At 37.9% G+C, this 14305-nt stretch overlaps 1 protein-coding gene across 1 annotated transcript; it reads left to right on the top strand.

Annotated features, from left to right (window-relative positions):
• The first annotated feature begins 257 nt into the window (after window positions 1-257).
• slc19a2 (solute carrier family 19 member 2) lies at window positions 258-10712 on the top strand. The gene is made up of 6 exons (XM_056233614.1): window positions 258-477; window positions 2628-3194; window positions 4497-4734; window positions 5989-6181; window positions 9911-10052; window positions 10149-10712. The coding sequence occupies exons 1-6, from the start codon at window positions 349-351 to the stop codon at window positions 10281-10283; spliced, it is 1404 nt and encodes a 467-aa protein (XP_056089589.1). The 5' UTR covers window positions 258-348; the 3' UTR covers window positions 10284-10712.
• Window positions 10713-14305: the final 3593 nt, after the last annotated feature.

Below are 14305 nucleotides of genomic sequence, written 5' to 3'. Positions count from 1 at the left end.
TACTATGATTTACTCAATTTTTTGGGTGAAACATTTTTACACTTAAAAATATTTATTAAATTGAAACGCAATAAAATGAATTACATATACCATATGAACTGAGTAAATGTAAGTAAAAAAAATAAGTAGATCTGGGTAACTGTATTTGGTACATTAACAAATAAAATTGAGTACAAATTAGGGCCCACACTCCAGTACATTAGGTGGCGGTAATGCACCATTAATGTTGGATGCCAACCGCCGTTAAACAACAAAGAAGAAGAGGAAGAAACCGGTGCGCGAGAGTTATTGCAAAATGCCCCTGCATCGGTCGCTTTGTAGCGTTAAGGTCAATAGGCGCAGGCGAGTATGTCTGAACCATGGCTTTACCCCACTGTTTTACTGTGCATTTATGGATTTTTCTCCAGCCACAGACCACTGGAGCCTTTTCTAACACCGTTTTTGATGGGACCTGACAAAAACCTGACGGAGACAGAGGTAATGTGCTGTAGGTTGATGAAAGCATGCGATGAATGATGTAAGATTTCACCACATGCAGGCAGGCAGTGTAATACATTACAATAAATCATAGTAAAATATTAATAAATGTGAACACGTGCATTAATTTGACACGGCTAACTATTCTGCTTTTTTCCTTCTCTAAGCACGATTTGAAAGAACTTTTTAAAGAGAATGAAAAAAAGAATTAATATTGCTAACTTTCTCACCAGCTAGATGGGAAATCTGCCTGCTATTTGTCTAATCCTAGAAGCTTAATCTCTTTTCAAAACCAAAATCCTGCATTAAATAAAGCTGCATCACAAGATTTTTAGGCTTCAGAGAGTGTTTGTGTGTCTTTTGAAGAAATGCTAATTGTAGGTTAGTGACCTTGCATCCATTTTTTTATCGGTTTCTTTCTGTGTGTGTATATACACTCACCGGCCACTTTATTAGGTACACCTGTCCAACTGCTCGTTAACACTTAATTTCTAAGCAGCCAATCACATGGCGGCAACTCAGTGCATTTAGGCATGTAGACATGGTCAAGACAATCTCCTGCAGTTCAAACCGAGCATCAGTATGGGGAAGAAAGGTGATTTGAGTGACTTTGAACGTGGCATGATTGTTGGTGCCAGAAGGGCTGGTCTGAGTATTTCAGAAACTGCTAATCTACTGGGATTTTCACGCACAACCATCTCTAGGGTTTACAGAGAATGGTCCGAAAAAGAAAAAACATCCAGTGAGCGGCAGTTCTGTGGGCGGAAATGCCTTGTTGATGCCAGAGGTCAGAGGAGAATGGCCAGACTGGTTCGAGCTGATAGAAGGGCAACAGTGACTGAAATAACCACTCGTTACAACCGAGGTATGCAGCAAAGAATTTGTGAAGCCACAACACGCACAACCTTGAGGCGGATGGGCTACAACAGCAGAAGACTCCACCGGGTACCACTCATCTCCACTACAAATAGGAAAAAGAGGCTACAATTTGCAAGAGCTCACCAAAATTGAACAGTTGAAGACTGGAAAAATGTTGCCTGGTCTGATGAGTCTCGATTTCTGTTGAGACATTCAGGTGTTAGAGTCAGAATTTGGCGTAAACAGAATGAGAACATGGAACCATCATGCCTTGTTACCACTGTGCAGGCTGGTGGTGGTGGTGTAATGGTGTGGGGGATGTTTTCCTGGCACACTTTAGGCCCCTTATAGTGCCAATTGGGCATCGTTTAAATGCCACGGCCTACCTGAGCATTGTTTCTGACCATGTCCATCCCTTTATGGCCACCATGTACCCATCCTCTGATGGCTACTTCCACCATGTCACAAAGCTCTAATCATTTCAAATTGGTTTCTTGAACATGACAATGAGTTCACTGTACTAAAATGGCCTCCACAGTCACCAGATCTCAACCCAATAGAGCATCTTTGGGATGTGGTGGAACGGGAGATTCGCATCATGGATGTGCAGCCAACATATCTGCGGCAACTGTGTGATGCCATCATGTCAATATGGACCAAACTCCCTGAGGAATGCTTCCAGCACCTTGTTGAATCTATGCCACGAAGAATTGAGGCAGTTCTGAAGGCAAAAGGGGGTCCAACCCGTTACTAGCATGGGGTACCTAATAAAGTGGCCGGTGAGTGTATATATTATATCTCACCTGCCAAATCAAGGTCATATGGTGTGCCACCAACATGCTGGAAACTTAAAACAGGAAGTGATATCATAGAGAGAATTAGTTCAGGTTGTAAAATGTCCCCAAAATAACACTGTTGTTAAATAACACACACAAAAAAAGATGTTACTGTTATGTTGTATTTAAATATTTAAATTTACTTCATTAAAATGTGTACACTCACATGTATTGAAGGTGTATAGAAAATATGTTACTACTTTTTATTTGATGGTTACACCACATTACATTTTTTTTTGTGTTAAATTTAAAATGTGGCACATGTGTTTTAAGCTAGATTTTAAAACAATCTTTTTTTTCACCATAAAGGCTGTTATCTACAGTACACCATTTGAAGTGGATCAAAACCTTTCATGAATTTTGAACAATACCCGTTCTTGTCTTAGGACAACTTTGAACTTAAAATGTTGAATACTGTATTATTGACTCTTCTAACTACTTTAACTTTTATCACAGGTTGTGAACGAGATCTATCCATTATGGACCTATTCCTACCTTGTCCTGCTTTTTCCTGTTTTCCTGGCCACGGATTACCTTCGCTACAAGCCTGTGCTTATTCTCCAGGCGACCAGCTTTATAGTGACATATGCTATGCTCATGAAGGCCCAGGGTGTGCGGGCCATGCAGTTATTGGAGTTCTTTTTCGGTTTGGCCACTGCCACTGAAGTTGCGTACTACTCCTATATCTACAGTGTTGTGGAGCCGTCTCATTATCAGAGGGTGACTGGTTTTTGTCGCAGCGTCACACTGTTGGGCTCGGCCATTGGCTCACTCATGGGACAGGTTCTGGTGTCCGTAGCCCAGGTACCTCTTTTTTACTTGAGCGTCATCACACTGGTGTCCTCCTGCATAGCTTTTGTTGCCCCTTGGTTCCTACCCATGCCCGTTAAGAGCCTGTTCTTTCATGAGAGAGAGCGCAGCTCTCGGGATGAAGCAGTCCTGGAACCCATGAACCGTGGTCAGCTGATCGAGAAGCCAGAGGATCCAGAGTCCAAAATGCAGCTTAGTGCAGATGAAAGAACGGTGAGTAGACTACTTTTTATGTAATGATGATATAATTTAAAAAATGTGTCCAGTTTATTTGTATGCTCTTCCAAAATGTTTGATTATACTATGTTAATCAAAAAATATACTTTTAAATTAATAAACAAGTATTCATTACTTCAATGAGCTCATTGTTTCTGCTTTAAATTATTACATTGTTTAAAAATAATAAATTTTTGGCTAACTGTGATTTTTTTGTATATGTACATTTCTGAAATGCATAACTTAGACATTTACCTCTGAAAACAGATCACTCTTGTAATGTGGACTCAAAATATGCATTTTCTGTAAAGCTGAAACGATGTGTATTGTGAAAAGCGCTATACAAATAAATGTGAATTGAATTCAGATAATTATTCTTATGTTATAAATGATATCTAGTATGACGAAATTATTGTATATGTTATAATAATATTATATTTATTATGCACCATATATCCGATCTATGAACAAAATGAGCCCTAGTTTTACCTGCTATTATTAAAGGAATAGTTCACCCAAAAATGCAAATTCTGTCATTAACTCACTCTGATGTTGTTCCAAACCCAAAAGATTTTGGTTAATCTTTGAAACACAAATTAAGATAATTTTTTTGTTGAATCCTGGGAGGTTTCTGTCCTTCCATTGATAGTCCAGATAACCCAAACTTAGAAGATCCAAAAAGGTCATATAAAGGCATCGTAAAATAGATCTATATGAATCAAGCGTTTTAATCCAAATCTTATAAAGATATATGATCGCTTTATATGATGAACAGATTTAATTTACACCAAAGCAGTGATCGAAAAACATTATACATGGAGCATGTCACATGGTAAATATGGAAGCTCAAAAGTGCCTGCGTGATGCATGAGGACCAAGTGAGGTTTGTTTTAGCATGTGACATGATGTATGTGTGTTTATATGTGAATAAAAGCCTAAATTAAATCTGTTTTTCATATAAAGGGATCATATCTCTTTACAAGACTTTGATTAAGACACTCAATTTATATGAATTTATTTTATGACGTCTTAAAGACCTTTTTGGATTTTTGGTTGTCTAGACTTTCAATGAAGGGACTGAACCATCTCAGGTTTCATAAAAAAAAAAATCTTAATTTGTGTTTTAAAGTTTAACCAAAGTCTTTAAATTTAAAAGACTGAATGTTCTTTTTTTTAAACTTAAAAAAAAAAAGAAGTAAAAAATGCTAATATTTGCAGATACTGATATGTTCACAGTCATGTGCATGTTTATCAGATAACTGTCTGTGACTTGATTTGACTCATTTGTTTGATTTTCAGACTCTCAGGGACAACACTAGCAGTAGTAGATTACTGGAAGTGTTAAAAATGCTCTGGGCAGACTTCCTGCAGTGTTACTCCTCCTCTACCCTACTGGCCTGGTCAGTGTGGTGGGCTTTGTCCACATGTGGTTACTTCCAGGTGATTAATTACGCTCAAGCACTTTGGGAGAAAATCTTGCCTTCCAATGATTTTGAGATCTACAATGGATACGTGGAGACCATTTCTACCTTGCTTGGTATGGTTACTGGTTTATAATCAATTTTATTATATGCTCATTCTCAAATTACTTTGTTATGCATTCTCTGTTAAATTTGTGTTGATAATTATAAAAAGGCTGGCAACAATCAAATAACAATACACACAATTGTATAAATTGATTCCCAATAATAGGGCACCTATTATGCTTTTTATTTTTACTTTTCTTTTAGTGCAGGGGTATCAAACTCTATCAACGCCTTGTTTGTAGTCCTGCCGTTATTTCCATTAGCTACATGGATTAGACAGTGACCGCCTACTGTCTAATTTGGCCTGCCCTCAAAGAACAGTTGGGAAAGTGATTTCACTATAGCCTTGTTTGGACTATCAGTCCAAATGCATATCTTTTGTGCATATCCAATTGGAATCCGATCATATTTAGCAAGTGTGAACGGAAAAAAATCACATGAAATCTGAAAACTTTTGGCTGGATTTTGCTGTTGCCGACAGATTTCGAAGGTTTGCGACGACAACCCCCGGATCGCGGCCAAATCGGTGCTCATTGCGGTCACTGATGCTCGTCAAAAATGAGCTTGTCAGTGACGTGATCTGAGCCTGTCTCTCGCAGTCACAGACGCTGCGATATTTTCAAACCTGTTTGATATTATTGCCATGATCGTAGTGCGCTATGAAACATGGTAAACTGCTCATGCACCTTAATGTACATGAATGCAAGGTGACAATTTGAAATTAAAAGAAAATGGGGCATGAACTCAACCAATCAGCATGTTCAGCGCCCAAGTCCCACCCCTGAAATTTCCTGAACTTTGAAAAAGTACTAACTAGTGAGCAGGGACTTTCTGAGGGGGACATTTTTACCTTAAACTTCATTTAGACCCTGGTTCCTGCGGTCGAAACACAGAGTACCACCAAGTACCAATGTTGTCAATGTGCTGGTCATGCTGAAAATTCTAATATAATGGAGACATCTCTGTGGTCCAGTGATGAGGTGACTTCACTTCTTTCACTGTGCAGCAGAAACTGCGTGGAATAAGCCGATCAGGCCAGCCTAATTTCTGTCTGTGCGCGAACTGCGCGTTCATGTGTTTTAGAGGAGGCGTGGCTTTGGGATCTTATGCTTTCAAAGCTAGCTCGCTATTGCTAGCCACTCCGAAATTGCCTACCCCACCTTTAAATCATGTAAATGTATTCTAGTAGACCCCAAAAACAAAATTATGAACTTGGAAATGGGCATAATATGGGCACTTTTAATGACTTGTGTTTTTTCCACCAGGTGCTTTTGCTGCATTTGTTGTAAGCTTTGTGAAAGTGTCTTGGACAGTGTGGGGAGAACTTGCTCTCTGCATTTTCTCTGTGGTAATTGCAGTGTGTGTGTTCCTCATGGACACCGTCAGGAATATCTGGGTTTGCTACACTGCCTATATCATCTTCAGAGCTACCTACATGCTGCTTATCACCATAGCAACGTAAGTAAAGCTTAACAATTTTCTTTAGAAATCAACTTTACGCTGGATAACTTAATTTTGTGAAGGTGCATTTTGTTGGGACCACAACGTTCTAAGAACTTACGACAGCGAAAGAAATGAGGATGGAAGAAAAAAGGAGAAATGAGTATTCCAAAAATACCTGAATTGTCTACTTTTTCCGGTTAGAATTCGAAGTGCAGATCCATGCACACTGTAACGGCTAATATTGCTCACAACCCATTGTGTGTTGGACAAGAATTCGATTAGAACTACAAACACAAATAAAAAGTGTTCAACTACGAACATGGCGGATGTACAAGTCAGACAGTTAAGTAGAGAGGTTAGATTAAGGGGTTTGAGTGATTAAAGGGATAGTTCACTCAAAATGAAAATTCTGTCATTAATTACTTACTCACCCTCATGTCGTTTCAAACCCGTAAGAATTCCGTTCATCTTCGGAAGTCATATGTCAGAACGCCAGCTCCTGCGTCATCACCGCGCACATGCGTCGTGGTGCTCTCGTAAACGCGCGTCGGAGACTGATAGAGAAGAGAAGAAATTACTTTACTTTTTGTGCGGCAAAAAAAAAAAATTCTCGTCGCTTAATACAATTGAGGTTGAACCGCTGTAGTCACATGGACTATTTTAACGATGTATTTCCTTTCTGGGCCTTCAAAGTGTTAATTAAATTGCTGCCATCGGATTTCATCAAAAATATCTTAATTTGTGTTCCGAAGAAGAACTAAGGTCTTACGTGTTTGGAACGACATGAGGGTGAGTAACTAATTGATGACAGAATTTTCATTTTTGGGTGAACTAACCAGTGTTGAGCATGTTACTTAAAAAAAGTAATTAGTTATAGTTACTAGTTACTTCTCACAAATAGTAACTGAGTTACATCATTATAAAAGTAACTAATTACCAGAGAAAGTAACTATTGCGTTACTTTAAAATTTTTTTTTTTAAATAGATCTATGTCAAATAATTTGGATGCCCCCAGTATTAAATATGTTAAATTAATGAAATGGACACTTAATAGTGTAGATTAGTGTTCAATGTTTTATAATAATAATTTATTCTATTTTAACGTTGCTGTGGGACAATGTGAGAGATGCCTATTAAATTCAATATATTATTCTAAATATTACCATTACTATAGTAGAACAATAAAACATTATAGATGGTTTATACTTAATATCCCACAGACCCCAACTGGCCAACAAATTAGTTTAAAAATAAATTATGATTCTTAAGAAATGTACCAAAAATGAATAAATAATAATAAAAAATATATATACTCTTTGTGCATATTAAATGATAAAACTGTTACACAACTTCACAACTAGTAGACATACTGTAGCCTAAGTATTTTCTTCCTAACAAAAGTAAACAGTTTAACAAGTGCTCTCTCAATATAATACTGAACAATGTACCAAAAAAAAAAAATATATATATATAATACTAAAATATAATATTTTGGGGGTTATTTTTAGCAAACGTCATCATCAGAGGTTATTTAAGCCAAATTCTAGACATGTTTGCCGCACGTGTTTACAACCGGTCAAACAAAGATGTTTTCTGTGAATGTTCCCTGCAGGTTATTTTCGGGTTTTATTTTATAACCTAAACAGAACGTTCCCTGTAGGTTATTTTTTAGATTTTATTTGTATAACCATGTCAATTAATTAACGTTGCAGATGATACCAATAGGCTATAGATAATGCTTTCTAATGCTGAAATGTGTCATTTATTTATAAACAAACTATATAATGCTCGGACACCCTCAGTCTCTCTTGCGCAACTGTTGAGCGCGCTCTCGGACACATTCGGTCTCTCTCGCGCATTGAGCGTGCTCGCGGCGTTCGCTTCGCTTTTGTCCACTCCGCGCCTCATAAACACACACACACAGGCGGAGAGAGCCTACTCGGATGAAAACCGCTTCAGTGAGTTCAATTATAGTAACGCCACATTTTTTTTTGTCAGTAACGGTAACTGCTTTGTAACGGGGGAAACGGTAATTCGTTAGATTACTCGTTACTGAAAAAGATAACGCCGTTAGTAACGCTGTTTATTTATAACGCCGTTATTCACATCACTGGAACTAACCCTTTAATAATCAGTATCTAACCTGACGAAAAGATATTTGCTTAATGTTATCCACATTTGCAACAGCATTGTGAACTTTTGTAAAGATATGTTTAGTCGTTAACTTTTAAATGCATCATTATGAAAACACATGAGGAGAGTCTGCATGAAAGACCCATGACTGGCAGATCAACGTGCTACGACATTTCTCTCCTAAACAGGAGGAAATTACAGAGGATTTAACTGTCAAGATGATTGACTGGGCAGTTTAAACAGTGACAGAATGCTTGCAATGGAGAGTTGTCCAATAAAGGGATACTCCACCCAAAATTGAAAATTCTGTCATTTACTCTCCCTCAAGTTGTTCCAAACCTGTATGCATTTCTTTCTTCTGTTGAACACAAAAGAAGATATTTTGAAGAATGTCAGTAACCATACAGTTGATGGGCACCATTGACTTTCATAGTATTTCTTTTCCTACTATTGAAGTCAATGAGGCCCCATAAACTGTTTGGTTACCCATATTCTTCAAAATATCACAATATTACGTTCACTTGGATGTACGTCATTGTTAGCGTTGCATGAGTGCGCCCACTACAGGCTGAACCCTTGCAATGGGTTTTTAATGGAATGCTCTCAAGCCCTTGATCACTTGGAATCTGCTATGGAGATATGCTATATTTAATATATTTATATTAAATATAAAAAAAAATAAACAATTGAAGATGAAAACAATAAAACAAACTATAATTGTGTAAATAAACAGTCAGCTTAAGGTAGCTACAAGTATGAAATGTGGTTAAATGTCAAAATAACTCGAGTTATACACACACGAGTTGTGTGGGGTGGGGTAAATTAAGCGCGATCTGCTGTGACGTCCCAATTGTGGTCTATGGTTCTGCCTAAAGTGTAAATATTGAGTAGACTCGCTCCCTCTGTCAGAATCAAAGGGTCGAGGGTCTGTCCAAATAAACTTCCCTCACCCACTTTACGAAGTTTATCACCCTTCAAAATGGCGTTGAGGATTCCTCTGAGGGGAAGTGCTTAGGGAAGTTTGAGTGGAGTTAAACAGCCAAAGAGAAAATACAGGGCACAGCTTGGGCACAACAACAAACCCTTACGGCTCTGGGCGTAACAACAGCAAAATGAGCAAGAACTCAAACTCTTGATTCATTTGATTGCATGATTGAAAGAATTAATTACAAAGCAAGTGCTCTCTTGAAGATGGGCTAAATGAATAAACACTGTTTCTGCATTCTTAAATCACAGAGAGCCCAAACTCATTCATTGGTTCCATTTCAATCTATATTTTTAGCCATTTTAATAATTTTTCCATATTCGTCAACGTTTGTTCAATTTGTGCACAATCTTGTTGCTGCAGTACTCCAAATAATCTTGGGTAAATCAGAAGTGAGTTTAGGATTAGCAATGTTACCTTCTAAACTGTAGTCTTTGTGCTCATTTATCTGAAATTCGTTTGGGTGTTTCAGTCGAGTTGTCCATGTGCACTTGGACCCTGACAATACTTTCTTTTCTTTAAAAGTCTACACTTTAAAAAAATCCTTGTAAAATATTTAAATGCATAACACTTTAAACTTTGATGTTGGGAAAGGTCAAATTCATTTGTCTTTTTTTATATTGCAGGTATCAGATTGCTGCTAACTTAAGCATGAAACGATATGCTTTGGTTTTTGGAGTAAACACTTTCATTGCACTCTTACTGCAGACGGTTCTTACAGTGATTGTAGTAGATTCTGCCGGACTGGGCCTGGACATTTTTCTACAGGTAAAGTAAAACATGAATCCAGCTGAGTGAGTAATAATGCTTTTCCATCACCAATGAAAGCTGCTAATATCCTGTGCAATTTTCTGCTTTCCACAGTTTTTGATCTATGCGAGTTACTTTGCTGCGGTAGCAGTGATATTCTTCATTGCTGGGCTGTATAAACTGTTCAAAAGAAGGAGATCTGGAGGACAGAATGAATTACCCACAACAGAGTCCGTTCCAGAGGCATGAAATGCAAGGTTATGGAATAATCCTCTCTCCAACTGAACAGAACATTTTTTTTATAAAAAAGACAAGCAGCATATCCAAATCAGTCACACTTGATTGATCCAGCTTTATAGATTATAAGCACTGATGATTATGAATCTTATTACCGAGTTCACAATTATACACTGTAAGTGGCCGTTGTGGGTCACAGATTGTGTAGAACAAAATGCACTTATTTAAAGGAAACCATTATGATGCCTTATTTTATGGATGTTACTTGAAATTAAAGCCCTATTCGGACGGTATTAGTTTTACATGGAGAGGTGGGGTAAAGTAATTATTACCAGAGCTTCTCAGTGATTTTAGTCCCATTTGAATGAAATGTAAAGTATTGTAATTTTACCACAGGACGTCTGTTATAATAATGGACAATTGGCACGGGATAAGAAATCTCAGTAAAACTAGCAGAAGTGGGAGGGGTAACTCGATTTACGCACCGCCTTCCTGTCATCATGTGCGTATTACGTTGCTTCCTGATATCATGTGCGCAAACACATAATCTATATTTATGTCCAGTCGAACGATTTATTAATTAAATTCTAAATGGATTATGTTGGTAATAGGCACTTACCTAACTCTAAAAGAAGGTTCGTGCCTCTAACAAGTGCTCTCGACCTTTTTGATCTGAATGGTATGCGGGAAACACAAGGTTTACTTGTCTTTTTTTGTAAATGTAGTTCAACGATTCAAATAAAGCCTCCAAGTGCTGTGTGTAATCTATTACAATAGAATTACCCAAATTCTCCAAAAAAATTTTTAGATAAATTATCCGTATGGCGTCATTTCCTGTTTAAAAGTAGTTTTTCCAAGTATGGAAGGCTTGAAAAAGCATTCAGGTGCATTCTAATCGGTGGGACAAGTCTGTGGTAAATCTCAAGTGTTTTCTGTGAGTTGCTGCGTGCAGGAGCTGAAAACGGAGACGCGCCTCGCCTGAAATGTAGCTGAGAGTAGGGGAGGAGTGAAAAAAGGTGTAGCCAAGCCGGATGGGGCTCTCCAGTGATGTACTGGTGCCTGGAGAAGTGGGTATACTCTTAATTTATGCCCCCAATATTTTTTTTAAGCGTCCCAGCAAAGGATGAACGCTCTTTGTTATAAACAGTGACGTAAGACTAGTCTTGCATTAGTATTGAATATGCAAGACTGTAGAATATAGAATATAATGAATACAATGGAACATATAGAATCACTAGTATTCTTGCATATCAGGGCCGTACGTAGGGTTTTCTAAATACCCAGGTCCCATAAATGATATTGCTAGGGGGGCAATATCAATACCCCCCCCCCCAAGCAAGGCGGACCGCATTCGGGACACATTTCTAAGCGGCATGCACAAGCCTATACTATCTATGAAGTGGGGTCTACGTTTTTTTTATCAGTTTTATTTTGATAAACATGACACCATTTAACATCGCGACTACATGAAAAGAGTTTTTACTGTTATTAAAAACAGATTTGTGAACAATAATAATTTGTGAACAATATTGTGTTCGAATAAACATCAAACACACAATCCGGCCAATCGTGGAACAGTTGTCGTCATCAGAGCTCGTGCAGCCGCTCTTGAGAAGCTGCGCAGAATGTATCAGCCGGCTGCCTTAGAATCGCTCTCGCGGTACTTTGATGACATATGTCACAGTCACATGGCGTCGGATTCGCAGCGCTGCATGAAGTCGAACACGCCTATCAGGAAGCAACGTAATGCGCAAATGACGACAAGGAGGTGTCGGCAGTGTGTAAATCGAGTTACCCCTCCCACTTCTGCTACTTTTACTGAGATTTCTTATCACAAGCGAATTGGCCATTAATATTACAGACGTCCTGTGGTAAAATTATATTACTCCATCTAAGTGTCCTTGTAAAAATTAATCCTGTCCGAATAGTCCTTAGAAACTGTGGTTGGTTCATAAAAAAACAGGTCCTTAATTTAAAAATAATTTAAATACATTTATACATTCATTAAAGCTTTTTGAATTTCTAGTCCGGTGGGCGCTGCAATAAATGATCATTATAAGCCGCGTTTCCACCGAATTTACCCGGAACAATGTGTCCTATGACCTTTTTCCCCCAGACCTGCTGCTATCTGCATTTCCACCGCGATCTAAAGTACCGTGAAGATTAGGCAAATTAGTCCGGTGACGTAGGACTGCGCGCACCGCAACAGATTTTTAAAAATGGTGGTTGAAATGAAATGCTGCGTGGAGTCAACCAATCCAAATGCGGCATGAACTCAACCAATCAGCATGTTCAGTGCCCCATCTCCGAAAGTTCCATCTCCGAACTTTACTGAAGTACTACATCGCAAGCAGGGTCTTTCTGAGGGGGAAACTTTTACCCGGAACTTCATTTAGACCATGGTTCCTGCGGTCGAAATACAACGAGTACCTACAATGTCCTTAGTTCCTGCGGTGGAAAGCTGGTTTTAGTCACAAGAATTGGGCCAATACTAGTCAGACTGTTAGCCCGTGCAATCACATTATGGATGTAAGCACTAGTTTGAATCTGCCATCTCATCTTTCTCTCACACGTGTGCAGAATTAATGCACGTTCACTGCAAATTCATCAAATGTTTGGCTCAAAGGCTAGCGCACAGACAGCTCTTTTGTCAGCCTGCTGTTGTTCAGAATATCTAGTATCAATTGGTGCTTCAATACTCAGATCGATGTTTCCTCGCGCCTCCAGCCTTTGACTCGGAAACGTCATCTCACTTCTCTAATTGCACATGAGGTATGAGCAAGGGTGCACAGCTGTATCTTGTCAAGTGTTTCTTGTCGAAAAAACCTGACGCCCATAAATTCTCCTTCACATCTGTCACAATCATTTCAATTTATGTTTTACCTTTGCAGTTCAAACTATACATCTCACATATTTCAACAAGGCATCTTACTTTATTATTATTATTTATTAATGAATTTCTGAAATAACCTAACTTCAACAACATATGACCCTCGAGTGATCAAGAATATTCCAATTTGAAATATTTCCTTCGATTTTTCGTCCTCTTTCCTTGTTTCCTTCCCTTGAATCCCTAGGGGTGGAGCTGGGACGTGAGGAAAGAAAGGGAGGATGCACAAATAAAAAAATGAGAAGCACCCAAAGCCTTGTTGATTCAGAACAGCACGATTGCGAGTGTGAAATTGCTTTTGTAAAGAAAGAGAGATGTAACCTTTTAGTTATATATTTTTTTTGTCTGTTCTAATAGTTCCGAACGAAGCCACAGCAGAATCAACACAAAGTGGTTGTGTTTTGTTCTGGATTGAACCGTTGAAAATATAGATTGATTCAAACACAGTCACTTGATCAATCAAATTTGAGGACTGGAACTAACTGTTGTATAATATTGCAACCGTTTATCAATGTGTGCCGCCCGCTAGAATTAAACTATTATATTTCTCCATACAAAAACTACACGTTTTGTTGAACATCCCATCTATGTTTTATTTAATAGATTATTTTTTTTAAACATTTCTTCATTTACAGATAAAGGGGAGCATGTCTGTGTGTTTGAACACCAGAACATTATTGAACACTATAGTCCTAGTCGTGTTACACACAACCGAAGGAAATTAATAATTTAGATCAAGACTTAGAAAAATAAGATTCAGCATTAACAATTTGTATATACACAATATTCAATTGACTACACTAGTAAACAGCGACATATTTTACCATGACCGTTACCATGTACGGTATTTGCAAATAACGGCAAAGATCTATAAATCTTTTATCTAGGGTCTAGCTATACAGAAAAATTATACAGCAGAAAGCTTTTTTAGAAATATGCAGTGCTTAAGTTACTAGCAGTAACACTGTCATTAGAAATATTTTCTTACCTATTTAGCCTTCTTTTAAAAATAACATTTTAAATGTTAAATAAAGCAATAACATATGATTGTCTTGATGGACTAAAACAATGAAGTCATGATTGTGCCAACATTATAATGTACTTTTATGTTTTTTTTAAATATATTTCTGTCTTATTGTATAGT

Source organism: Rhinichthys klamathensis, unplaced genomic scaffold (genome assembly GCF_029890125.1).
Source record: "Rhinichthys klamathensis goyatoka isolate OS25496 unplaced genomic scaffold, OSU_Roscu_1.1 h1tg000372l_1, whole genome shotgun sequence".
NCBI classification, from domain to species: Eukaryota; Metazoa; Chordata; class Actinopteri; order Cypriniformes; family Leuciscidae; genus Rhinichthys; species Rhinichthys klamathensis.
Note: the sequence above shows the minus strand (reverse complement) of the source record. Positions and strands in the feature narration are given on the sequence as shown.